Source organism: Topomyia yanbarensis, chromosome 3 (genome assembly GCF_030247195.1).
Source record: "Topomyia yanbarensis strain Yona2022 chromosome 3, ASM3024719v1, whole genome shotgun sequence".
Classification (NCBI taxonomy): domain Eukaryota; kingdom Metazoa; phylum Arthropoda; class Insecta; order Diptera; family Culicidae; genus Topomyia; species Topomyia yanbarensis.
In genome coordinates, this window is record NC_080672.1 from 284,431,822 (window position 1) to 284,458,092 (window position 26,271).

The 26,271-nt window shown below is 37.9% G+C and overlaps 1 protein-coding gene across 1 annotated transcript; it reads left to right on the forward strand.

Annotated features, from left to right (window-relative positions):
• Positions 1 to 300: 300 nt before the first annotated feature.
• Positions 301 to 5,267, forward strand: LOC131687962 (uncharacterized). The gene is made up of 2 exons (XM_058972068.1): positions 301 to 5,099; positions 5,177 to 5,267. The coding sequence occupies exons 1-2, from the start codon at positions 301 to 303 to the stop codon at positions 5,265 to 5,267; spliced, it is 4,890 nt and encodes a 1,629-aa protein (XP_058828051.1).
• Positions 5,268 to 26,271: the final 21,004 nt, after the last annotated feature.

Here is a 26,271-nt window from a genome sequence, read left to right on the forward strand (position 1 = left end):
TGGATCTGTAACGATTGTTCGAAGATGTCTGCCGAGTCCAGTAATGCCATTCTCCAGATGAAACTGCAGGAGCAGCGGAAGAAGCATCAACTAGAGCAGCAGCGGCTACTGGAACAGCTGCGGCAAGTGTTGAAGCATCAAGAACTACAACAGCAGTACAGAGAGTACGGTTCTGAATACTTAGCAGCCTCAGAACAGCTAATCAGAAACGAGAACGTCTCGAAGGAACCTCTAGCAGCCTCTACCCCCGTTAAATCCGGTTCAGTACCTGCATCGAGTCACTTTGACGGTAATCAACGCATGCATACACTGGAGAAAGTAAATCGCGAACTTCGTGAACAGCTTGAACGAACGCAAAGGACGCTGGGTGAAAACTCGATCGCCCACCAACAAACTGCTAGGATTGCTCAGTATGAATTCCCATCAAATCAGTCACAGCAGAACATCCTAGGAACCACGAAGAAGATCATGACGCTACCACTAAGCACTATAACTGAAAGGACGGAAAAATCCACTCACGGTGGAAGTGCCATTTCGTTGTCATCAAAGGGCACAAATAGATCTGCAAAACTGCGAGAACTCCAGATGAAGGGTCTGATGGAAAGACAAGCACTGGAGAAGAAGCAACTCGAGGAAAAGCTAGCACTTGAACGTTTACTATTGGAACAGGATACAGAGGATGACTCCGACATCGAATCAAGCACAAATATCCAGAAAATCGACGATTGGTTACGTGAAACGGATCGGACTGCCAGTCACCCGCTGCCAATCAACGAAACTGGCTTGCCTGGTTACTCGCATCCACTAGAGCTCACACCTCCCCGAAATCGGTCCGCAACGCTGCCGTGCCCTGTGCCACATGTCCAACCGATTGATGTGCTGCTGAATAAATGTCAATTAGCTGCGCGGCACACAGTGAAGGATCTCCCACGCTTCGGAGGTGATCCGGAAGATTGGCCACGATTCATAGCAGCATATGAACGCACTACGAGGATGTGCGGATTTAAAAACGATGAACTTCTAGATCGTTTGGAACGTAGTCTGTATGATCGCGCCCTTAGCTCAGTCAAAAGTTTACTGCTACACCCTGAGAACGTTCCCGTGATTATCAGTAGACTAAAAACTTTATTTGGGAACCCGGAGATCATAGTTGAGACTATGGTAAGACGCGTTCGGGCAATGCCTCAACCGAAAACTGACCGCATGGACACGATTATAGATTTTGGTGTTGCAGTGCAAAATCTTTGCGCTACTGCTCAGGCATGTCAGATGGACGAATGTTTGTACAACGTCGCACTGCTACAAGAGCTGGTCGAATGCTTGCCACCTACAATCAAGGTCAACTGGGCTCTTCATCGTCAACGTAAGAGCACCATGTCTCTGGCTGACTTCAGCGAATGGTTTGGGAATTTAGTGGAAGCGTTGAGCAAGGTGACAAGGCCACTACCCATAGTCAAGTGTCAGCGAAATCAACGGGAACGCAAAGAAGAAGCATACATTCATGTACATTCCGATGTTGCACCTGGCCACTTCCCTAAAAAGTGCGCTGCGTGTGAAAAAGGCTGTTCTTCTCTGGAAAAATGTGACAAATTTCGCAAAATGTCTCCACAGTCCCGCTGGTCGGTTATCAAGGAAATGAATGTATGTCGCAAGTGCTTGAAAAAACATTTCAAATCTTGCGAGACAAAGGTACTTTGTGGCAGGAACGGTTGTCCTTATTTACACCACCAGCTCCTTCATGACGACAGCAAGCATAAGCTTCCTATCCAAGCTTCGAAGTTAAATTCATGCAATGCACACCAGTGTTGTCTCGGAGCAGTCCTGTTCAAGTACGTCAAGATCACTATATATGGAAAAGGAGGAAAGTCGTTCGATGTTTATGCCTTCCTCGATAGTGGCTCCACATGCTCATTGATGGAACACAGCCTTTGGGAAGAACTCGAGCTAGGAGGAGAAAAACACCCATTATGCATCAGTTGGACAGGAGGCCAAGGCCGATTTGAGTCAAAATCGGTGAAATGCTCGGTGGACATTTCTGGAAGTCAAGGTGAAAAACGCAATCGTCTGAACAAAGTGCACACTGTTGAAAATTTGCAATTACCTGCACAGACGATGCATATAGATGATCTTTCTAAACATTACAAACATTTGTCTGGTCTGCCCATCGACTCGTACGAAAGTATCCGTCCAAGAATACTCCTGGGAATGGACAATATTCATCTAGACCAACCTATTGAAGCACGAGAAGGAGGGGAAAATCAACCAGTTGCCACTCTCACTCGGCTAGGATGGATTGTTTACGGCCCATGTTCGGTTGACGAAAACTCGCCTGGGAACAAAGATAAAAGGGAATTCAACTATCATATCTGCCAGTGCGAAGCCATGCACAGAGATATGAAAAACTATTTCTCGCTAGACAGTCTCGGCATCCAGACGCCCAGTGAACCGCTAATGTCCAAAGCTGACGAACGTGCCATGGATCTACTGAGGTCGCATACAGTTCTTGAGGGAAAGCGATATACGACAAGGCTGCTGTGGAAGTTTGACAACTTTCAGCTACCGGAAACAAAATCCATGGCCCTTAATCGATTTCGGTGTTTGGAGAAGCGGATGAGTCGTGAACCAGAACTATCGGTTGCCCTTCAAGCAAAAATCCAGGATTATGAGCGGAAAGGATACATCAGAAAATTAACCGAAGATGAGGAACGAGTTCGACGAGATCGTGTCTGGTATCTTCCGATTTTTGTTGTTGCTAACGCGAATAAACCAGGTAAACTGCGCATTGTGTGGGACGCCGCTGCAACAGTACGAGGTGTATCATTAAATAGCTTTCTCCTTAAGGGTCCCGATCAGCTTTCTTCGCTTCTTCACGTTTTGTTTCGTTTTCGAGAGTTTCGTATAGCAGTAACAGGTGACATTCGGGAAATGTTCCACCAAGTTGGAATTCATCGAGATGATCAGCACTGTCAACGCTTCCTATGGAACAACGGGCACCCTGGTTCAACTCCGCAAGTCTACGTCATGCAGGTGATGACGTTTGGGGCGAGCTGTTCCCCAAGCTGTGCACAATTCGTCAAAAACACTAATGCGAAACGATTTGCCGAAGAATTCCCGGTTGCAGTCAACGCTATTGTCCACGACCATTACGTGGACGATATGCTAAGCAGCGTCGAAACAGAGCGGGAAGCGATCGAGTTAGCAATGAATGTTCGAGAGATACATGCACAAGGTGGTTTTGAGATAAGAGGATGGCGATCGAACTCAAAAAACGTGCAGGCAGCCCTGAGCGAGCGAGAGGTGGACGAAATGAACCTAAATGTGATTTCGCAGTTTTCAACCGAAAAAGTGTTGGGAATGTGGTGGAACTCATCCACTGACACATTCACCTTCAAACTACCGACAAAACCCGGCGAAGATTTACTCAGTGGTCGATGTGTACCAACGAAGAGAGAGGTTGTTCGTGTACTGATGAGCATATTCGATCCATTAGGCATTCTTGGCAACATCTTGATGTACCTCAAAATCTTGATCCAGGAGGTCTGGCGTTCAGGGATTGGCTGGGATGAAGTGATCACATCTACGCAACTTGAAAAATGGCGTACCTGGTTAGGAGTCATCGAAAAGGTAGAAACAGTTTCAGTGCCAAGATGTTACCGTCTAACTACTTCATGCTCAACGCAAACAAACGTGCAGTTACACATTTTCGTAGATGCGAGCATAAACGGTATCGCTGCGGTCGCATATCTGCGGTTCGAAGAAAATGATAAAATCGAATGCGCTTTTGTTGCAGCTAAAACTCGTGTTGCACCCAACAAACTGACGTCGATTCCTCGACTCGAACTGCAAGCAGCTGTAGTTGGAGTTCGCTTAGCACGGACAGTAGCAGAGAGCCATCGGATAAATATCAACAAAAGATTGTTCTGGACTGATGCACGTGACGTTCTGTGTTGGTTACACTCTGACCATAGACGATTCAGTCCGTTCGTTGGTTTCCGGGTCGGCGAGATTCTGGAGAACAGCGAACTATCTGAATGGCGATGGGTACCCTCCAAATTGAACCCTGCCGACGACGGGACCAAGTGGCAGCGAACTCCTGATCTTTCCCAAAACAGCAGATGGGTCCGCGGACAGGATTTTATCTGGGAAAAGCAGACGGAATGGCCAGAAATGCTAACACACATTGGTACTACAACATTGGAACAAAAACATTCTGTTGGATTACATTGCGCTTCTGCCTCAGTCATAGACTGCGAAAAATTTTCGACTTGGAAGCGCCTTCTACGTCATACGGCTCAGCTGAAGCGTTACGTTCGGAACCTCAAAGCAACGATAGATGGAGCACCTCTCTCGCTCGGTGAGCTCACCAAAGAAGAACTATTGGCGGCGGAATCATACCTGCATCGAATCGCACAGGAGTCCGTCTACCTCGAGGAAATTGCCGCACTCACTAGAGCAGCTAACTGTGACGATGCATACAAGTACCATTTACCTAAAAGCAGTTCCATCTACCAACTATCACCGTATCTCGACAATTTCGATGTGATGCGAATGCGCGGAAGAACAGGTGCATGTGAATATACCGAGCCGGACGCTAGCTGTCCCATTATTCTTCCACGGAATCATCATGTTACGGAACTCATCGTACGGTCTGTGCACTGGCATTACCATCACCTAAACCACGAGACGGTTGTGAACGAGATTAGGCAAAAGTACAGAATTCCGAAGCTGCGCCGTGTATGTTACAAGATTCGGATGTCCTGTCAAACCTGTAAGAATCGTCTTGCTCGTCCTGCTGCTCCTCTCATGGCCGATCTTCCACCAGCAAGACTAGCCGCGTTCACCAGGCCATTCTCGTACACCGGAGTGGACTACTTCGGTCCGATGTCTGTTGCTATTGGTCGACGTGTAGAGAAACGCTGGGGAGTGCTCCTCACCTGTTTGGTAACTAGAGCAGTTCATATCGAGATTGCACATTCACTCAATACCGACTCGTGCATACTGGCGCTTCGAAACTTCATGGCATTGCGAGGTACTCCTCTGGAGCTTTTTAGTGACAAAGGGACAAACTTTGTCGGTGCCGACCGTGAATTGAAGGACGCGTACCAGAAAATCGATGAAAATATGCTGCTCAAGGAGTTCACTACATCCCACACCAAATGGTCGTTCAACCCTCCAGGTTCCCCGCACATGGGAGGCAGCTGGGAAAGGATGGTGCAATCTGTCAAGAAAATCCTCAACCAGATGAAACTACCACGCCATCCGACTGACGAAGTACTCCGGAATACGCTATTAGAAATTGCAAATGTAATCAATTCGCGACCCCTTACTAATATTCCCATTGATGACGAGAACTCTCATGCGCTCACACCCAATCATTTCTTGGTTCACTCCTCGAGTGGATGCAAACCGCTCACAATATTCGATGATAGCCCTGCCGCGCTTAGAAATAATTGGAAGACTTCACAAATTTATGCCAACCACTTTTGGCGAAGATGGGTTCGCGAATATTTACCAACAATCTGTCGTCGAACCAAATGGCATCAACCTACAAGACCAATCCGCGTAGGAGACGTCGTTATCATAGTGGATCCTACCCTACCACGAAACGTGTGGCCTAAAGGCAGAGTTGTGGCGACCAGGAACAAAGATGGCCAAGTTCGAAGTGCCACCGTACAAACTAGCCTGGGAGTATATGAACGACCAGCCGTCAAACTCGCTGTCCTGGACGTCGGAGTAACGAGTAGTAAGCAGGATTCGAGATCCAGCGTACTGGGGGGGAGTGTTGCGCCCTTTGGCGAACTCCTCCTAGGTAAACGCATACCACACCCGGTACCAGCGGCGGGATTGTCACCGCTATCAGACTGCCCGTCAGATGCCCTTCAGCCGATAGATGGGAATGAAAAGAAATCTACAATTAATAGTTCACATGTATCTTAGCCAGTCAGATGATCACAGTCTTCGTTTTCGCTTAAATTTACTTACAATCTACTTATAATTACTTATATTATACTTACAATTATGAATTTATTTGCTAAAAGTGATTGAACTAAAGGTAATAGTGTGGATAATATGAAAAATATACTGAATTAATAATACCTTATTCTAAGGTTATGGTCGATTGGAAGTAGCCGAGCGAAATTATTGCGAGCACTATTATAACTATAGGATTATTTAAGAGGTAATTAGGCTAAAAGTATTGCTATCTATATCTATACAATGCGTAAAATTATTATACTTAATCAGATGCCAAGATTTAGGATTTGCTACTCACGGGAATAGCATCCGGAAAGTGTGAACGGATCAATAAGGCACTAAACGTATGTGTGAATAACCTCAATTCTAGTTTCTAAATACTAAATCTAAAATGTACTTATTTCAGAAAAAATTTAACGCCTATCTACAAAAAAACTGCGTTTAAATATTTGGAAACTGCCTTTCTGTTGCATGCTCTTGCAACAGGGCGCGTGAATCTTTTCTTCAAATTTCATGAAAATATCGAAGTATTCGAATGTTTATGTGCAACAACTATCGAGTAGACATGATCATAGTAGATATTGCTTATCATTTATATAATAGAACCGCCGTTTATTCTTTTATTTGTGAATAATAACCGTACGCCCGCTTCTGTCTAAAAATGTAAGTTTGGCCTTTATATTCCATATGAGAAGAAGGGCCTAAGTCGAAATCTCGAAGAAAATGCATGTTTCGCCGTTTTGTTTTCTTCAATTATACATCGAACTAAAAACCATTTTAACTAATTTTCACCTCAATCTTGTAGTATTTTTGTTGCATAATGTCGTAATAGCGAAAACGCTATTTGTTTACATTTGCGATTTAAGCCCTAATGAAAAATCTATGTCGAATTCACCTCCTCCAATGAAAGATTCAATCACTGTTTTACAGTGGAATTGCAGAAGTATCATACCTAAAATTGACTCCTTAAAAATTTTGCTGCATAATTTGAAATGCGATGCTTTTGCTTTATGTGAAACATGGCTTACCTCAAACATTAATTTCAACTTGAATGATTTCAACATTATTCGCCTAGACCGAGACACCCCATATGGAGCAGTGCTTCTAGGAATTAAAAAGTGCTATTCTTTCTATAGAATTAACATCCTCTTGTTTGCGGGCATTGAGGCTGTAGCTGTCCAAACGAATATTAAAGGCAAAGACATGTCTATCGCTTCTATATATATATATATATATATATATATATATATATATATATATATATATATATATATATATATATATATATATATATATATATATATATATATATATATATATATATATATATATATATATATATATATATATATATATATATATATATATATATATATATATATATATATATATATATATATATATATATATATATATATATATATATATATATATATATATATATATATATATATATATATATATATATATACCTCCCAAAGCTCAAATTGGACAACGTCAGATTTTTGAGGTAGTGGAATCCATGGCTGCTCCGCGGCTGATACTGGGAGACTTCAACTCGCACGGAGTATTGTGGGGTTCCCTCTTCAATGATAATCGATCCTCTTTGATATACAATGTTTGTGACGAGCTCAATATGACAGTTTTAAATACAGGCAAAGCAACACGCATTCCCAGACCACCCGCACGACCAAGTGCATTAAATCTATCTCTATGCTCGACATCACTTCGGTTAGATTGCACGTGGAAGGTTGTACCTGATCGTCACGGTAGCGATCATTTACCAGTCGTTATTTCAATTAACACTCACGAATTCAATCAATGTCCCTTATGACTTGACACGAAATATTGATTTGAAAAAATACCAATCTTTAATTTCCACTTCTCTTGTTTCGACGAAAGAGCTACCACCTACCGAAGAATATAAATTTCTAGCGGGTTTGATTATTGAAGCAGCAGAACAAACCCAAACGAAATGCAATCCTGGCATGACAATGAATAGCCGGCCTCCTAATCCCTGGTGGGACAACGAGTGCTCGGATGCATATGAAGCTAAACAAGTTGCTTACAAAGAAATTATGAAACGGAAAGGGTGTACACGTGCGAACTTTGAAAATTAACAAACAAATTTGACAGTCTCCGTCGTGCCAAAAAGTCTAGTTATTGGAGACGCTTCGTTGATGGCTTGTCAAGAGAAACATCAATGAGTACTCTTTGGAACACAGCCAGAAGAATGAGGAATCGAAACGTAACTAATGAAAGCGAAGATTTTTCGAATCGCTGGATATTTAATTTTGCCAAGAAAGTTTGTCCAGATTCTGCTCCTGCGCAGAAAATCATTCGCGGTGCTCCCACAAGTAACGATTCCATAGATTCGCCTTTGGCAATGATGGAATTTTCAATTGCACTCCTCTCATGCTACAATAATGCTCCGGGTCCAGTCAGAATTAAATTCAACTCGGTGAAGAATCTGCCTGACCTAGCAAAAAGACGCTTGTTGAATTTATTCAATAAGCTTCTTGAGCAAAACATTGTCCCGCACGACTGGAGACAAGTGAGAGTTACCGCCATTCCAAAACCGGGAAAACCAGCCTCCGACCATAACTCATATCGACCGATTGCAATGCTATCCTGCATCGGGAAATTGTTGGAAAAAAATATCCTACGACGTCTCGACAATTGGGTTGAGGCGAACGGCTTGCTATTAGATACCCAGTTTGGTTTTCGGAGGGGAAAGGGAACGAATGATTGTCTGGCGCTACTTTCGTCAGAAATCCAACTAGCTTACGCAAAAAAAGAACAAATGGCGTCTGTGTTCTTAGACATAAAAGGAGCATTCGACTCTGTTTCCATTGATGTTCTCTCAGAGAAACTACATCAATGTGGTCTTTCACCAATATTAAATAATTATTTATACAACTTAATGTCAGAAAAGCACATGCATTTTTCATATGGCGATTTGGCAACATTCAGAATAAGTTACATGGGCCTCCCACAAGGTTCTTGTTTAAGCCCCCTTCTCTACAATTTTTACGTGAATGACATTGATAATTGTATTGTCAGCCCATGCACTCTAAGGCAACTTGTAGATGATCGCGTGGTTTCTGTTACAGGACCAAAAGCCATAAATTTACAACAACCACTGCAAGATAGTTTGGATAATTTATCAAGTTGGGCTTTTAAGCTAGGCATCGATTTCTCTACAGAGAAAACAGAGTTGATTGTTTTTCAAGGAAGCGTGATCCAGCTCAGCTTCAGCTTCAGTTGGTTGGTAGAACGATATCCCAAGTCATGACCTTTAAATATCTCGGAATTTGGTTCGATTCTAAAGGTACATGGGGAGGCCACATTAGGTATCTGATAAAGAAGAGCCAACAAAGGATAAATTGTCTCCGAACAATAACCGGATCTTGGTGGGGTGTTCATCCAAGTGACGTGATAAGATTGTATCAAACAACGATACTTTCAGTAATGGAATATGAGTGCTTCTGTTTCCGTTCAGCTGCAAACACTCACATTATTAAATTGAAACGAATACAGTATCGTTGCTTACGAATCGCCTTAGGTTCCATGCAATCGACACATACGATGAGTCTTGAAGTACTAGCGGGAGTTCTTCCCTTAAAGGATCGATTCTGGGATCTCTCCTCTCGTTTACTTATACGATGTGTGGTTATGAATCCACTGGTAATTGAAAATTTTGAAAGACTTGTCGAGCTTCAATCCCAAACCAGATTCATGACAGTGTATTTCAATCACATGTCACAAGAAATAACGCCTTCTAGTTATGTTATGACATGTGTTAATATACTAGATACTCCCGTTCCACTTTATTTTTCGACACGTCCATGCAAGAGGAAATTCGTGGAATCCCGGATCACCTGCGCTCTCTGGAGATCCCTAAAATATTCATAAGTAAATACCAACACATTGACTGCCATAAAATGTTCTACACTGATGGGTCACGAATCAATGAGGCCACTGGCTTCGGTATTTTCAACAATAACACCTCGATCTCTTTCAAGCTTGCAGAACCTGCCTCTGTTTACACAGCCGAACTAGCAGCAGTTCACTATAGTCTGGAAATCATTGATACTTTACTTCCGAGCCATTATTTCATCCTCACAGATAGCCTCAGCACAATTAAGGCACTACGCTCTTTAAGCCTTGATAATTACGCTCCGTTCTTTTTGAAGAAGATACGAGAATACTTAACTAAATTAACAAATAAATCTTATCAAATTACCTTAGTGTGGATTCCCGCTCATTGCTCCATACCGGGTAATGAGAGAGCGGATAATTTAGCCAAAATAGGGGCACTGGACGGTGGCATCTATGAAAGACCTATTGCCTTCAATAAATTTTATAGCGCTTCTCGTCAGAAGGCGCTTACTAGTTGGCAAACATCATGGGACAAAGGAGATCTGGGACGGTGGCTGCACTCAATTATCCCTAAAGTATCAACGAAGGCATGGTTCAAAGGGTTGGATGTAAGTCGAAACTTCATTCGTGTGATGTCTAGGCTCATGTTCAACCATTATACGTTGAATGCGCATCTCCGCCGTATTGGGATCGCAGAATATAATCAATGTGCTTGCGGAGAGGGTTACGAAGACATTGAACATGTTGTTTGGTCTTGCACTGAATATCGTGAAGCCAGATCCCAATTAATACTCCTTACGAGCCAGAAGAAAACCACCCTATGTTCCTGTTCGTGATGTCCTCGCTTTACGAGATCTTACATACATGGGCCATATTTATCATTTCCTGAAAACAATAAATATTCAAATATAATTATGCCCACAACGTTTCTAGTTTTTTTCCCTTGCTACCCACAAACAATTTAGATTTCTTCGCAGTTAGTTAAGTTAGTTAAAACGATATAAATAAAGAAAAAAAATAAACAAAGATTACAGAAAAACTATCAATAGGTTTACAATGAAATTCAAGAAAATAGAGTATAAATAAAAACATTCAAAAGGATGATTATCCTCAGTGTTAGCATTCTTAGAAAGTGAATTTTTATTATAACGTGATAGTCTTAAGAACTTTTGTGACTTGTTATGTAAAAAAAAATCCGGCGTAAAAAAGCTTTTGCAAATGCCGTGTCAAATAAACGTTTTATGAAAAAAAGCATTGCGTTAAAATTTTGGAGTGGATATGAAAATACTTTGCGAGATATTACAATTATAAACTTAAAACAAGTCAATTTTACACCAAAGAACCAGTGATAGGCCTGTTATAATTGAAATATCTCCTAAAATACTTTGAGTTCCATTCTGAAATTTTCACATAATCTTCTCGATATAATCATAAATTATTTGAAAAAGCTAAAAAAAATAATTTTTCTGCTCAACCCTAAAAAAAATTCTTCTACCATTTGCAGAATACATAAATTACATGACAAAACAACTATAACAAAAAATCCAGTGAGATCAAGCGAAAATGCAACTATTATTATTTTATGCTTTTTTCCACAAAATAAGTTTATAAAATTTATTAAATTAGAAAAATATTTTATAAAGCTTATTACTTGAAAAAATATCAAATTCAGCCAAAGCAAAAAAATCGTGTCAATAATTTTTAGCTAAAGAATGCAAAAAATTGAAGAGATCTGAAATTTTAGTTGCGAATCTGACGTGGAATGACTTGCATTCTGCAAATTTAAGACGTTTATGGTAGTATCCAAATGTTAAAAGCAAATTTTTTTTTTTGGAAGTCGCTCCGAAAACAATTTTTTGATAACAGAAGTATATTTAGAAGATTATGTGAAAATTTCAGAATGGAGCTCAAAGTATGTTACGAGATATTTAACAGGTCTAACGCTGTGCGTTTAGTGTAAAATTGCCTTTATTACCACCATACTCGTTTGAAGCCGTTGGTTAGAGCAGTGTCTGCCATCTTTGCTCAACGCATTGAGTCAAATGGTAGCGCAACAATAGGGACACTCCATTCGAGTTTTCGTTGCGCTCAAACACAAAAAATTCACTGATTTCAGAGCATTTGTGTTATTATATTGGTTCTTAACAACGAAGCAAAGCTTTTTATGTCAATTTTTACGCATTCCATTAATTGTAGGCCGAGAAATTAATGAATTAGTTTAGCACACTGCTTAATATGGTGAAAATAGGCACTTTACTCTAGGTACTGAAAATTCATCGGGTCTCGCTTTTGAATACAATTTTAAGTTTCAAGTTCAGTAATTGATTACATGCTCTTGCATTAGGATTACCTTGTAATGCCCTTTGATGGTCGTTATTACCGCCAATATACGCATATTCTACAAACAATCTGATAAGAAGAAAAGAAAATACTTTCCTTGAACTATAACATTTCGCGCTATCATCACAATCATTTTTTCGAGTGGTTGTGTACTCGAAGACTATTGTCGTTTTTCATTGAAAAACACCGGGGCAATTAATTGCACTGGTTTTGCACTTTCTAGAAGAAGGGGTAATGAAACACTTCTAGTGCACTGCCCCGAGGTATTTCAATAAAAACCCCAAAACTAAATAAATAAATAACAAACTATACTTTACAAATCGCATCGCTTTCTTAGAGCGAATCCTAGACCTTATATCCTTCTAAACTGCCAACTCCATACCACCTGTGGGAGAGTCTAACGAGTCGTCGTCCTTCCGTTAAGAAGATGAAGCATCAACACTTCCCGGTAACCCTATACTCCATCCTTCCCCGTGAACGATGGAGATGGAGGTGGCCGGCAATGGTGGCAACCATGCTTTGCTGGTTTTAATATGGGATGGATTGGTATTAACTCCTACTTACCATTTCCTAAACAGGTCTTATTAGATAATCAGCAGTGAAATGAAATCAGTGTACAATCCACCATTATCGTCACAACGCAACGTGACGCAAAGCATGTAGGATGGTACACGCGTCAGTAGAGCTTTTTTCGACAACATTCTTTTTCCCGTAGATCAAAACTGTAGATCGAATCCGACCAGAAATTAAGAATTCCAAACTTGATAAACCTGAACCCAATCGAAAGCAAACACGAACCCGAGCTTTACAAATTTTAAAACCCGAACCCGAAATTTTTTACCTAAAGAACCCTAACCTGACCCGAAACCCGTCGAAGTGATTTTTTAAAAATTTGAATGTATGGGATGAAAATCTGCTCAATTTCAATGATTGCTCAAATGTGGAAGAATGGCTCTGTCTCTCAATTTGCCATACAATTTTGGAAAAATAAGCATGCAAAGGATTATTTTATTTTATTTTATTTCAATCAATCATTCATTATCGGCTTCACATCATACATAGAGGTTATGTAGAGTGAATAACTACCATATTTCAATAATCAGAATAAAGAAGCTACAAAAGCGAAAACATAAAAAAATAAAAAGAACTTTCGAGCAGCCATCGAGACTCAAAGTGAATTACTTGAATAAAATTAAATTTTTGAAGCCATGGACTAAATCAGATTAAAATGACATAAATGAATCTCACATAATGTACGCAATAGCAACATGTTACGGTGATCACTAACGGCACTTTCTCAGCGTAACAATTCAAACATTTGGATATCATGACAACTTGGATTGACAATACCAATAGCGTGTTTTATACTGAATTCGGCAAAATAATGAATAATTTGAGATAATTGCAAAATAAAGTGAAAACTTATGAATAAATAATACATTTAGTTCTGAAAAAAAATCTATCACACTGCTGTATTTTCTACGACAGAATTACTTTGGCTCTAGCTTTGTAATGCACAACCAAATGAGAATCGTCAAAACTTCGTTCCTAGAACTCAATAGGTTTTCTTAGACTTCTGAGAAATTACTTATTGGTAAAATGTTTAACTTCTTCCAATACCGCCGAAATTTTGAAAATTGTGCGCCCAAAATGTTCGTTTTTTGCATGAAAGTAAAATTGAAACAACCTGTCAAATAACTCCGCTATAGTGAAGAACGGACCTTGAAGTGCTTGTCCGAAAATATTTCAAAGTATTTGATAATGTTGCAAAAGATTGAATCAAGCGTTTCCGAAAGCCAAATTGTGCTAGCTTTGCGCACCATTTTTTCCAAAAAGGCATTTTCTCTAAGTATGCAACTTCTGATACATCGATCCTTCCAATGCAACAAGAATTCAATTAAGATGCATCTTTATTGAGAGCACGCATGCTTTCAACTCGTAGCTAAAGCATAAACGAGAAGTACTAGTACCCTGACATCTACCGTTCACTAGCCAAAAGTTGTTACCTGGCGTCGGTAGGGCAGTTCGACGTAAATACGGTGACGTTCGTTGATGAACGATAAGGGGCCATGCATAAATGACGTAGCATTTTGGGGGGTAGGGAGGGTATACCAAATTTGTGACGAAGTGTGACGAGGGGGAGAGTAGGGTCAGAAGTTGTGCGACGTAGCATTAAGTTTAAAACCCATTGTTTAGAGAAAACAATTTAATGATCATCCATTCCCAAGAGAAATAAATTTAAATTCAAACAAGTTACTTTTGATGCGGTTTTTCATGAGGTAAATTTTACGATTCGCGGAATTGCAAGTTCGCGAAAATACAAAAAGATTTTGTATGCGGATTTAACTTGCTACATTAGTTAGCTAATGTTGCTAATTAGTAGACTTAGTTTGAAAGCTGAATTAAATTTTCACTTCGGATTCAACCAAACAAAATTTAGTAATTTAGATGAACGTATGCTTCTTACAATCATTGGCGGCTGCACGATTGTGAACTGAGAGAATTTCTCTTCATGCTCCCTTTGACTTATAAAATTCAAAACAAAACTATCAACACTATATTTGTCATGAAATGGGCTTATTTTACACGCAATTTGCTGTTATAATGAAAATATTGATAAAAGTCGTCAAACATTTTGAAAGGACATGTAGGTATTTAAAATAATTGAAAAACATATGTAATTTTTTTCATCTCCCGGGCGCTTTGCATGGGATGAGGGGGAGGGGGTAGGTAAATGCTACGTTATTTACGAGGGGGAGGTTAGAATTTTGTGACCAAATGCTACGTGGGGGGAGGGAGGGGTCAAAAATCGCCGAAAAAAAGCTACGTCATTTGTGTACGGCCCCTAACTGCTCGCACGAACACGTGCTCGTTTTCGAACATCAATGAAACAGCATGACGGAATCGTGCCCTGTGTCAAGAACGTACCGAAGCCAAAAATGAAATAGAGACAACATTATACCTTTGCGGCAACGCCTTATTTCGTAGCTTAATATTCTTTCACAGTCTCGGCTGCATCTCAGTGCATGTCCAAAACGCATAACATGCTTAATTTTCGATTTAAAATCTATTGAAAACAAGCGAAATTGTAGAATACATTTAGTTGTGGCTAATGGACATTACAAAGAATAATGGAGAAACTGGTTTGCTCGATAGACTCGTGCAAAAAGGGTACATTTTGCTTTTATGTAGACTCCCTATCAACCATTCATCGCTGCAAACATATTTATTATTTTTACACACTGCCTTGCTCCACCCTGCTGGCGCGCCCTCGTTGGAAGTTTAACATCAAAGATTGGAATACCAGGCGAATAGCGGCTTTGGTTGCGCTGCGCTACTCTACGTTGTATGTAAGGTACTGGGAAAGGTTACACAGCACCCATCAACGACAGAACAAATTTATTCGTAGTGGCTTTATACGCACTTTGATCACTATCGGGTAGATATGAAGGGAATTGAGTCTTGCTAAAATTCATTGAACTGCATTCGCATCGTCTATGGAAACGTGCTGCAGTGCTTTTTTTAGGAAAGGAAAATTTTAACTATCGTGAAATGATCATCGCAAACATACTTATCATGTACCAACGTATCAATGTAAATATTTTTTGTAATATAGAGAACTGAAAACGTTGCTGGCTCAGCTAAATCTACCATTCTTAATACTATCTAATCATTCACATTTATTATTTTTTGCATATCATAATTTTTTAATGTATCAAATAGTACATGCTTTTATGTTACTGCAAATTCAGTTTTTCCATTGAACATTCTCGAAACTTCAGCCTTTGTCCCGGAACGCTAATATTTTGATATGGTTTGCGGTGAGCATGTTACCTCAAGAACCAATGTATCATTCAATCTAGAATTTTAAATGTAGCTCAACTAGTTTATTAAAGAACTTTAAATTAATTGCATTGTTATTCGTACCCCGAATAAGAATTGTTTTCCAAGAATAAAAAGAGTTTGCCTACATGTTAAGATAGAAACACTCGTTTAATGAAAAATATCTTCAATAGAGTACCAGCTATTTTAATTAACTTCAACAACTAACGGCAAATGTTTATGTAACGGTCTTATTTTTAGCTATTGCAAAATAGTGAACAAAACATGAAAATGCAAAATGCTTATTATCTTCGTCGTTCGTTGACAGGTTTTGTATATAGGCTTACTTAAAAGCTAATCTTTCTAATATTTTGTATATAGTATCAATTAATTGTTTTGCTCGATGCCGTGTTTTGACCAAACTACCCATATCTCAGAAACTGAAAACCCATAACCCATATTTCTTGTTAGGATTACAAAAAATCATGTGATAGATCAGATTCAATATAGCAAATTTTATCAGTGCATATATTTTTCTGAACATGAATTTCGAGTCATCGTCGTCAGTTAAATGTATTCTAGAGAGAAAGTCGCAGTGAAAGTTTTCAGCGAAAAAGTATACTATTTTCCTCCACTAATCGTGTAAAGTGTAAAATTCGATCGCGAGACTTGATAGCAAGAACCTCTGGTCTGGCGCTTATGCCGTGCACGTAGGTACCATGGAATAGCTTGTTCTCGCCATTCAACTGCTCAACACGATGCCCGAAGTCGAAAGGCTATTCGAACGCATTCAGGGTTCGCCGGGACATAGTGATACGAAAAATTGAACAAAAAGAAGGAAACCTTTCAATATGTTATTAGTAGCTTCCATAATGAAAAAGTTACCATTTTCTTACTCGTTGGCATAAAAGAAAAGCAATAATATGCATTGGAAAGATATGCTAATTTTCGTATTCATATTTCCACCATATCATTTACATATTTGATAAAGTTTTTCTGGAAACCTGAAAATCGCTAGCGCTGCATATTGATAGGGCTTATACATAGTGTTATTGAAAACCGATTCGATACATTATCCACCGCATATAGCCGAATCGACGAAGTGCAAGATCGATCATTTCAGACTGACAACATGTAGCATATATCATAACCGGTATTTACTGTGTTTCAACGCTTTTCACCAAGACTGCAAAACACCCAAAGCAGTATTGTCCAATCTTTAGATAAGACATCACGTCCAATGTGCTCTTTCCTACTGCGATGAAAGACCGGCTCCGTCGGAATGCAGATCTTTGTTCCATGCCAAAATAATAAAACCAGCGCCAATTTTCGCAGTAAAAAAAAGCGGTACGGCGATAAGATTTTAATCTCAGCAAAAGTTCAATTTAGCTAATAATCTTCAAAAGAATATAGTGTGTTTGCGATCTTTAATCCCAATGCCGCATATAAGATTCTACATGAAACACTAGCCGACTGCCAAATTTTTGATATGCCGGGAATGTGCGCTTTTATATTATTTCATTGAATTTAATTACGAACAAAGTAATGTTCGCCGACAAAATGCCACTTTCGGAAGCGGATTTTTCTAGCCCTCCCCTCGTGTTTCGCGCACGGTAAACATGCAAGAAGCTCACGGCGGCGGTTGATTGTGAAGCTATTAATTAAAAATCTGTATAATTTCCCGACGCATTCTGGAAGCTGAAACGTATAGGTTCAATTCGCTGAAATGATAGTCCGATCCCGCCGGGGAATCACGCAGGGTAATCCAGTAGCTTGAAAGTAAAAGTTTCTAGGGAAATTAAAGCAGAGTAATGAAACTCAAAAACCACTTGCTGGTGTTGAATAAAGAAAAGTAATTAAATAATATTTTAATTTCATGAATCAGGGAACAGAGCAGTGGCATGCATTGTGTTATTCAACGATTAGGTAGTACTCTGTCGTATAATGTCCGTCCAGCAACAATAATAAGTGCAACTTGGTTATAAGAAACATTTCTAAAGTGCTGTAGGTGATATTTTAAAGGTATAGAATAAGGTAAACAGAATCAGTTTCAGTGACGATTTTATGAATGTCGCCAGGTGACCTAAGATTGTTTATGTGTACAACTGTGATTGAGCAAGGTTACAGTAGCATAAATTAATTTTCGGCATAAACGCACAGCAACTGTCAATCTATCCCGCATTGTGCAAGAACCATATTTCCATGAAGGAAACTTCTATGTTGGAAAACTACTTACCCTGTCTTCGTAGCTTTCAACAAAAATGACATAACAAATCCACATGAAATTCTTCGTGCATGTAAACTTGTGAATAGTGCTATTGGCGTATGTCTTATATCCGACCTCATAACTCGTGATATTTGTACTGTCACAGTCAATATAACTGTTGATAACCTCAACAGGACATACGTCTATTGTTCGGCATGTTTATCGTATTATGATGATCTGATGATTTCAAAAGGGTTTTACAATACTATGGTAGAAATGTAGTTTGGGGACAGCTCATATATCCATTTGAGAGGCACTTAATTGATGGAATGCTTATGTAACACTTATCTGCATATACTCTTGGTGTAGTAAATCTCCCAACATTTGCACGATCTGGCAGAGAAGAGGTGTTAGATATAACTATCTGCTCTAACAGTATTACACATGAGTTGGCAAACTGGTTCGTACCCAACGAGCTCGAACCGTCGTTATCTGATCATAAGTACATCGTCTTTGATCATTTAAACTTCTAGATGTAGCACCCACTAGCGGTTCTACTGTGCAATAATTCAATTTTGAATAAGTGTTAGTACAACATTAAATTTAATTTGGTGGGCTTTGCTAGAATGTAAACTCACACTCTTCAATCAAACCGTTGATTCGTGCAGATCATCTGAACTCCCTTCGGATTTTCGATAAGCTAAAATTGAGTTACTTCCCACAACATCAGGCGTGAACACTGATAATTGCGAGAGGCGCGCATCTAATTCCTTAAAATGGGTAATTTTTTGATAAAAATCAAATACAAAAACGCTTTTAATCCACCTAACAGGGTGATGAGGCATTTCTCTTACCACTCTCTTCGGATACTATATCGATTGAGAACATTTAGAATTTAATGCTTCGCAATGTTTTTGATAACACTGGTCTACAAAATCAATTTTTTTCGCATTGAAAATGCTTTACTCCACTATGGGGCTGAGACTAGGTGTAAAACTAAAATCTAAAATTCGATCCGCGTCGCGAAAATGTGGCATAATTTTAAACGACTGCAGCGCTGTTAATTGTTGATGTAATTGCATCATTTTTATACCAATCGATTCAGAGAAGTCCAACTTAAAAATTGATTGCAACTTTAAATTGGTATATCAACTGTACACTATTGAAAAATCCGTATTATTGTAAATGCTTTGGAAAAATGTAAGAAGACATACCAAGTTTTCACTCACGTTTTGTTAATTGTTGATGGATTTTCATGATTCGAACACCAATCGATTCAGAAAATTGCCAGTAAAAAATTGTTATCAAATTTATCTGTGTGTTTTATCAGGACACTATTGTAAAATCCGTAAATCCGCATCGGTAAAAAAATAGGGAAAACATATACAATTTTCAAAAATTTGCGCAACTCTTTCCCTAACACAAACCTCATCTCGACACTCATAAATGTCTTACACATTTCATCGCTTGACATTAAACGAATTTTTCTGACCGAATTCATTCACTGCCATACCTACTCTGCTGATAGAACGAGATATGTTATCGCTACTGCTGCTGGTAGGATATCAGATACATTTTTCAATTGATACGAGCCAAGGAAGGGGAGCGTTTCTGTGTGCTGGAAGGATTTTGCTCGCAGTCCAAGCGACGATGGCGGAAAAAAGGCGAATTGCTAGTTTATGCAGTGCGTTTAGTCGTGTAGGCAAAACTCAAATCGTTTCATAGAATTCTCGTCCTGTATCACAAGACCGCAAACCGTTCTTATTAGGACGAATATATAATGGAAAAAGAATTGATGAAGAAAATTCCTTTTATTAACTTGTATTATGTTTGTGTTTGTCGATACTGTATCTTTATGTATGTAAATCATAATATAAACAAATATTCTTCAAATTCATAATGTACAAACTAGAAGTCTTTTACAAAATGAATGAATGTGGCAATCGTACAAAAGGATGGTCTTCTATATGCACCAAAAAGTTGATAAAAGAGATCCCCTTGTTTAAGTGCTTATTTGACATGAGCTGCGAAAGGAAAATGTTCGTGTGTGTGTGTTCGAATCGTTTCAAAGGATACATAATGGAAAAAGAATTCAATTAGAAAATTCCTTTCATTAATTTGTATTAATTGTGCGCTTGTTAATTCTGTACCATTACCAGTGAATCATAATATAAACAAATATTCACACATGATGCAAAAATCCCTTTTATTAGCTTTTCTTAAATCTGTGTTTGTTAATAATCAATTCTGTATCTTTACCAGTGAACAATAACAATAAAAGTAACGACGTAATGCGTGTGTGCCCTGAAAATAATGCTATATTGATGCGATGATGGTGCACATAATGTTCGCCAGTCATGTCGCATTTTCACTGTCGGTGGTCGCGTCTTGTACAAAACCCTCTATTTTTTTGGTGCAGGATTGTGATAGTAGAATTTAGGGTAAATCGGGTGCGCTGAGTTCAAAAATGACCGTAGTTTTTACCGCTGCACTCTTGTTTTTGAGATTTTTCCATAAATTTGTTTTTTTACTAGTCAGCGTTGAATTTTTTTCAAAATTTTTCGAATTTACAAGCTGTTTCAAATATATTATTGAAAGTTGCTACAAACATCTGACAAATATTTGAAAATTCGTGAAATATTTTTTGTAGACTTCAATGCTCTGAGTATAAATTAAAAGTCATAAAAAAGTTTTATGATCACATTTTAACATAACATAAAAATCTTTCATTTTGTAATAGTTATACTATAAACAAAAATATGGAGTTCAAGAAGTTCAAGAAAGAGACAGCGGATTCTCATAGATTTTGACATAAGGTAATTTGGGGAGAGATGCCGCACATTTCTAAAAATCGATCCTGCATTAAAGCAAACCATTCAATATATGATGAAATCATTTTTTTCAATTGCGACAAGTCTCTAAAATACTGTGAAATGGTTTTTGGCATGGAAATTTTTTTTATCAATTTTCCATGAACATTTTGAAAAAAAGGTTATTGCAGGAAGATGCTGCATGTGCGGGTGAGACGCCGCACCGTGGTCACAAACGGAAAAATGGTGAACAAAAGTATTATTTAGCTCTCGTTGATGTTTTTGTGATTAAGTGTTTTCAGCTAAGTTTCATGAAGTTTGATGATACCTATAAATCGGCTAGCAGCTTCGTTTTCTTAAGAGGGTAATACCATTTCTGGAAACATTTTTTTATTCAACATTTGAAAAATATTTTTGTTTTGCAACCTTGTGTAACGGTCCAGTTGGAGTAACGTAATTAAGAGTACTATTTATTTTTATGTTTGTGCGAGCTATATGTATCTATGTGTTGGTAGGGGTTCCTTAAAAGCAGTTTTTGGATGTTTCTCCCAACAATGAATTTATATAACTTAGGTTTGTTCTTGAAAGATTCATTTTGAAAAAGCATCAATTCGTTGAAATTTTCATTTTTATCCCAAAATTGACATCAATACAAATCAATGCGTTCACTAAAATTAGTGTCTGAAGCTTTAAAGAATAAACCGAATCAACTAATACTTAGATACATATCGCCCGTTTAATTATCTAAATAAATAGACTCACAATCCTATATGTTACTGTGTTAGGTCCGCTAGTCTGTGGATATACCTTATTAAGAACCTATACCTGACGTAAATGATCGTTTAATGATATTCCGAGGTGAAAAGATATATTTTAGCTACGTATCCTCCGCCATCGAGTGCGGCATCTCACCCGCAATTTTGAACCGGCATCTATCCCAATTTTAGGGTAGAGATGCCGTTTTCCTCTGAAATTATGGATGACCGTGCTCATGATCAGAATGCCTTCTAAAAGGTCCCAGCTATTCAACCGATACACGATTTACCCAAAAAATCGAACAATTTAAAAAAACGAAATTTTAATACGGTGCTAAAAAATTTTCGGCACTCCTTGATGCAACTGGACGCACATAATCATTAATAAAATTTTCGTGAGTTAATAATAATGATTATTTTACATCTCCAGTATTGTACTTCTTCGAAAGACAAACTCACAATATCATATTACCGTATAAAACTGACCCTATATACGAGAAATAGAAAGTGCGGCATCTCACCCGACGCGGCATGTCTCCCGAAATTACCCTACTCAATCTGAATATGAAGTCGTAATTTTGTTACTTTTGGTCAACTTATTCAATTATATTTTCAATGGCATTTGCGAATGGAATTTCTAAAAGGGAATTAAAACAAACAGTGCTCACAGAAAGTATTTTGTTTTATATATAAAATTTTTTAATATGTATATCATATCAAAATAGCTGCTGTTGGCCGATTGCGTTGAAGAATTCAGCAGTAGTCCGCCATCATGTGAATGTTACACCGTTCCTGGTACCATTTTTCCATAGTGCGTATATCCTGATGGAACCTTTCGCCACAGAGAACAGACGTCCATCTTCAGCATTCAACTTGTGTAAAATCTCTAACGGTTTCGAAGTTAGTTGGGATATCCAAACCAGGTGCGCTACTGTCATGTTTTTACATTTCTTATAAAAGAAATGTATAGAATTCGCTCAAACATTCCAGATTTTTTTCCGAGGCCCGGAGGGCCGAGTCTTATATACCAATCGACTCAGCTCGACGATTTGGGACAATGTCTGTGTGTGCGTGTGTGTGTGTATGTAACGGACAAATTCTCATTCGTGTTTCTCAGCAATGGCTGAACCGATCTTATCCAAACTAATTATAAATGAAAGAACTAAAAAACAGTAAGAACGCTATTAATTTGTTTTTGATTCTGATGTTTAGTTTCCAAGATATGAATGTTTGAATGCGTAAAAATGGCGTTTTTGCTGTTTTTTTGAATTATCTGTCGAAATTGACAATACAGATTAACAATTTAAATGTTTTTAGACAGCTTTAACGAATACCTTTCGAACAAGCTATAGATTGTTGAAATCGATTATTATTATCAAAAGAGATATTTAACATTAAATGCGGACGAAAGATTTTTATCATTTCCCATTGCCAGAAATATGACCAAAAACATGTAATCTATTATTAACGCCAAAACGGCTTATTTTAGGTCAAGAGTATCTTCGGAGAATTTAATGGAGTTAATACGCCCTTTCTTTTGGTATTGTGCTTTTGCTGATTAATCCCCCTATGAGTGAGATATTTTCATAAATTTTCTTGGAAGTGATTATATCGAAATGATGCCTTCAGCAAATTTGTATCTCTTACTTTTGCGAATAACTTTACTGAAGACTTCAAATATCTATTTTGAATACTTTAAAAGTTATGGCTTGTTGTTTGTTGATTACTCTTTATCGCCTATTTATTGCTCAATATAGTAATAATCCATTGAAATAAGCCAAACATTATTTCGATAAAACAAATTTTGTATTTCATTTTTCTATCTATAACCGCTAGAAATAATCACAGAACACTTCCAAGTTGTCTGGAAGGAACTTGATAACTTATCAGTGTAAAAATGTTCATTTGTGCGAACCTTCCGACTGCAATTTTTCTAACTTATAACAATCGGATCGATCTGAAACATATCGGAAAAAGAAAAGCGAAATAAATAACTCCAAGCAGCGGCGTAGCCAAGAGAAGGTTTTGGGGTTTAACACCATACAACCCCCCCACAACACTTAAAAAAATATTGGATTGAATTTGAAAATTTATTGATGCTGACTGATTTAATTCAATATTACAATAACAATTATCTGATCCGAACATTGATAACCTGTTGTTGTAAACATCATGATGATTTTTGGTAAATTGTAGGAATGGGGTCCTGATATGTAACTGATCTATTGGTCTTGATTTCACAGTTGTCTAATAGCATCAATATCAAATTCCTGCCTGAAAACATTCCAATAGAACATTCCAGAGTTCTGTAATCAATCATAATCCTCAGATTTCTTTTCAAATTGAGCTCGCTTTTGTAGAAATGCACTGTAATAATGGTCTTTATTTAATAGAAAGCGAAGTTAAAATTGATTTAATGTAAATGAAACATAGGACTGCTCACCAAAAAATGCATAACTTTCAACATTTGCTAAAGATGTTTTTGCCTTTCTCATTCACTCTAAAATTCGTCAATCTAATCCCGACCCGGAGGGCCGAGTGTCATATGCCAATCGACTCAGTTCGTCGAGATCGGAAAATGTCAGTGTGTGTATGTATGTGTGTGTATGTGGAAAAAATGTGACCTCTGTTAATCAGAGATGGCTGGATCGATTTGCACAAAGTTAGTTTCAAATGAAAGGTACAACCTTCCCATTGGCTGCAATTGAATTTTTTATTGATTGGACTTCCGGTTCCGGAGTTACGAGTTGAAGAGTGCAATCACACAGCAAATTCCCATATAAACTGAAATGAAAAATTTTCAAAATCAAATTTGTATTTAAGATGCCAAATGATTTTAAAATGCATGAAACATTAAGATGTTTGACAAAAATTGACTTTTTTGGACTTTGGTACATTTTTGCCTTTCTCATATAGAAAGGTTATGCAATCACTCTAAAAATCGTACCGGCCCGGAGCGAGTATGCAGTGAGGGGTTGCTACTTTAAATTAAAAACTAGTTTAAAATTTCTTAACAAGTTGAAAATTTTTGGCAGGACCCGGATCTCTTGGATCTTTCTCCATGATCCGCCGCTGGTTTCAAGCGATGTTTCAGTATCACATAGTATCTCAAGATCGTGGCTGTCGATCCGTTGTATGTATGTGCAAATCGTACTGAACATGTAATATTCATTTTCACCATTGTATTGAACATAACCAGCCATGGAATCGTAGTCTGGACAAATGAGAAAAGCACAATTGCACCACTAGGTGGATTAAAACAGGTTTTTATTTTGGGAATGCGTCGAGTTGAGACGAAAACGTAATATGATTAATAACGAGGATAACACTTTCCGAATGTAGAGAGAAATTTATGAAAAATGACGATTTCCATTCGACTCTAGCAGGTCCTGATCGATTTTAATGAGCATTTGATTTTTGTTGTATGTATGTATGTATGTATGTATAGGCAAAATATTCAAAAACAGTAATTTAAGGTTAAGATAGCATCATTTTGAAACCGCCAATTTCGGAGGTTTAGTATCTTCGATGAGTTCTACAAACATTAAACAGCGCATCATTTGATAAAATAATTTTGACGGTATATAGTCCAAGAAGTATTTATGGTGAATTTTCTCAGGTTAATATTCATGACTACAATAAAGTCTCAACAGATTCGCTAAAGACACGAACTCTGTTACTATTTTCTGAAAAATTAATTCTGCATAATTTTAAAACTTCAAAAATTAAGGTTTCGGAATTATGCCGTTTGGACAGTATGATCGATTTTCACCAAACCCCCACCAAACCGAATTTCTGGCTACGCCGCTGACTTCAAGTATGTAAGAACAAAGTCGTTCTACACTCGTTCACAAGAAACTTCTTCGAATGCTGAATATCTATTATAATACATTGAAATTTAAACAGCCAAATATGAACATATGTTTGATAAGCTCTAGCAGACGAACAAGACTGAATTCGAGTAAATCCTTTCTTGAGCATGTTTTCCTTATCATGAAGATGGAATTATGCAAAAATAAAAAGTTCATCATAATCAGAAATAGTTATCAGACTACATCAAGGGACGGGAAGAATATTTTAACAACTTCAGTTTATTATAAAGAAAAAAATGCCCGATTTAGTCAATGTCCCTATTTTGTCAGCCTAAAATACACCATGAGACTGATAAAAATGGGTCTTTATTGTATGTATTATTCACTGTGTTTCACTTTAATAGGTACATTTCATTTTTGGAGATTTTCAGCTTTTTTCTTACACAATATTACGAAAGCTTATTAAACAATTTTTCCTAATAAGTTTGTGAAAATTATAAACTATTTGAAATTTTTTACTAGTTTTATTTTTTATTTAACCGTGATTTTTTTAATAAATAGTGACCATCACTTCACAACCTAGTCTATTTTTCATGGCTTGCGGTGAGCACGATCTCTGGAAATGGCGGAACTGAAAATTATGGAATAGAAATTAATTTTTAGTATTCTTT

Coding starts and splice junctions, on each gene's coding strand:
- LOC131687962 (XM_058972068.1), top strand. CDS start 301: ATGCATACACTGGAGAAAGTAAATCGCGAACTTCGTGAACAGCTTGAA. Junction 5,100..5,176: donor GACCGTGAATTGAAGGACGC/GTACCAGAAAAT, acceptor TCAACCCTCCAG/GTTCCCCGCACATGGGAGGC.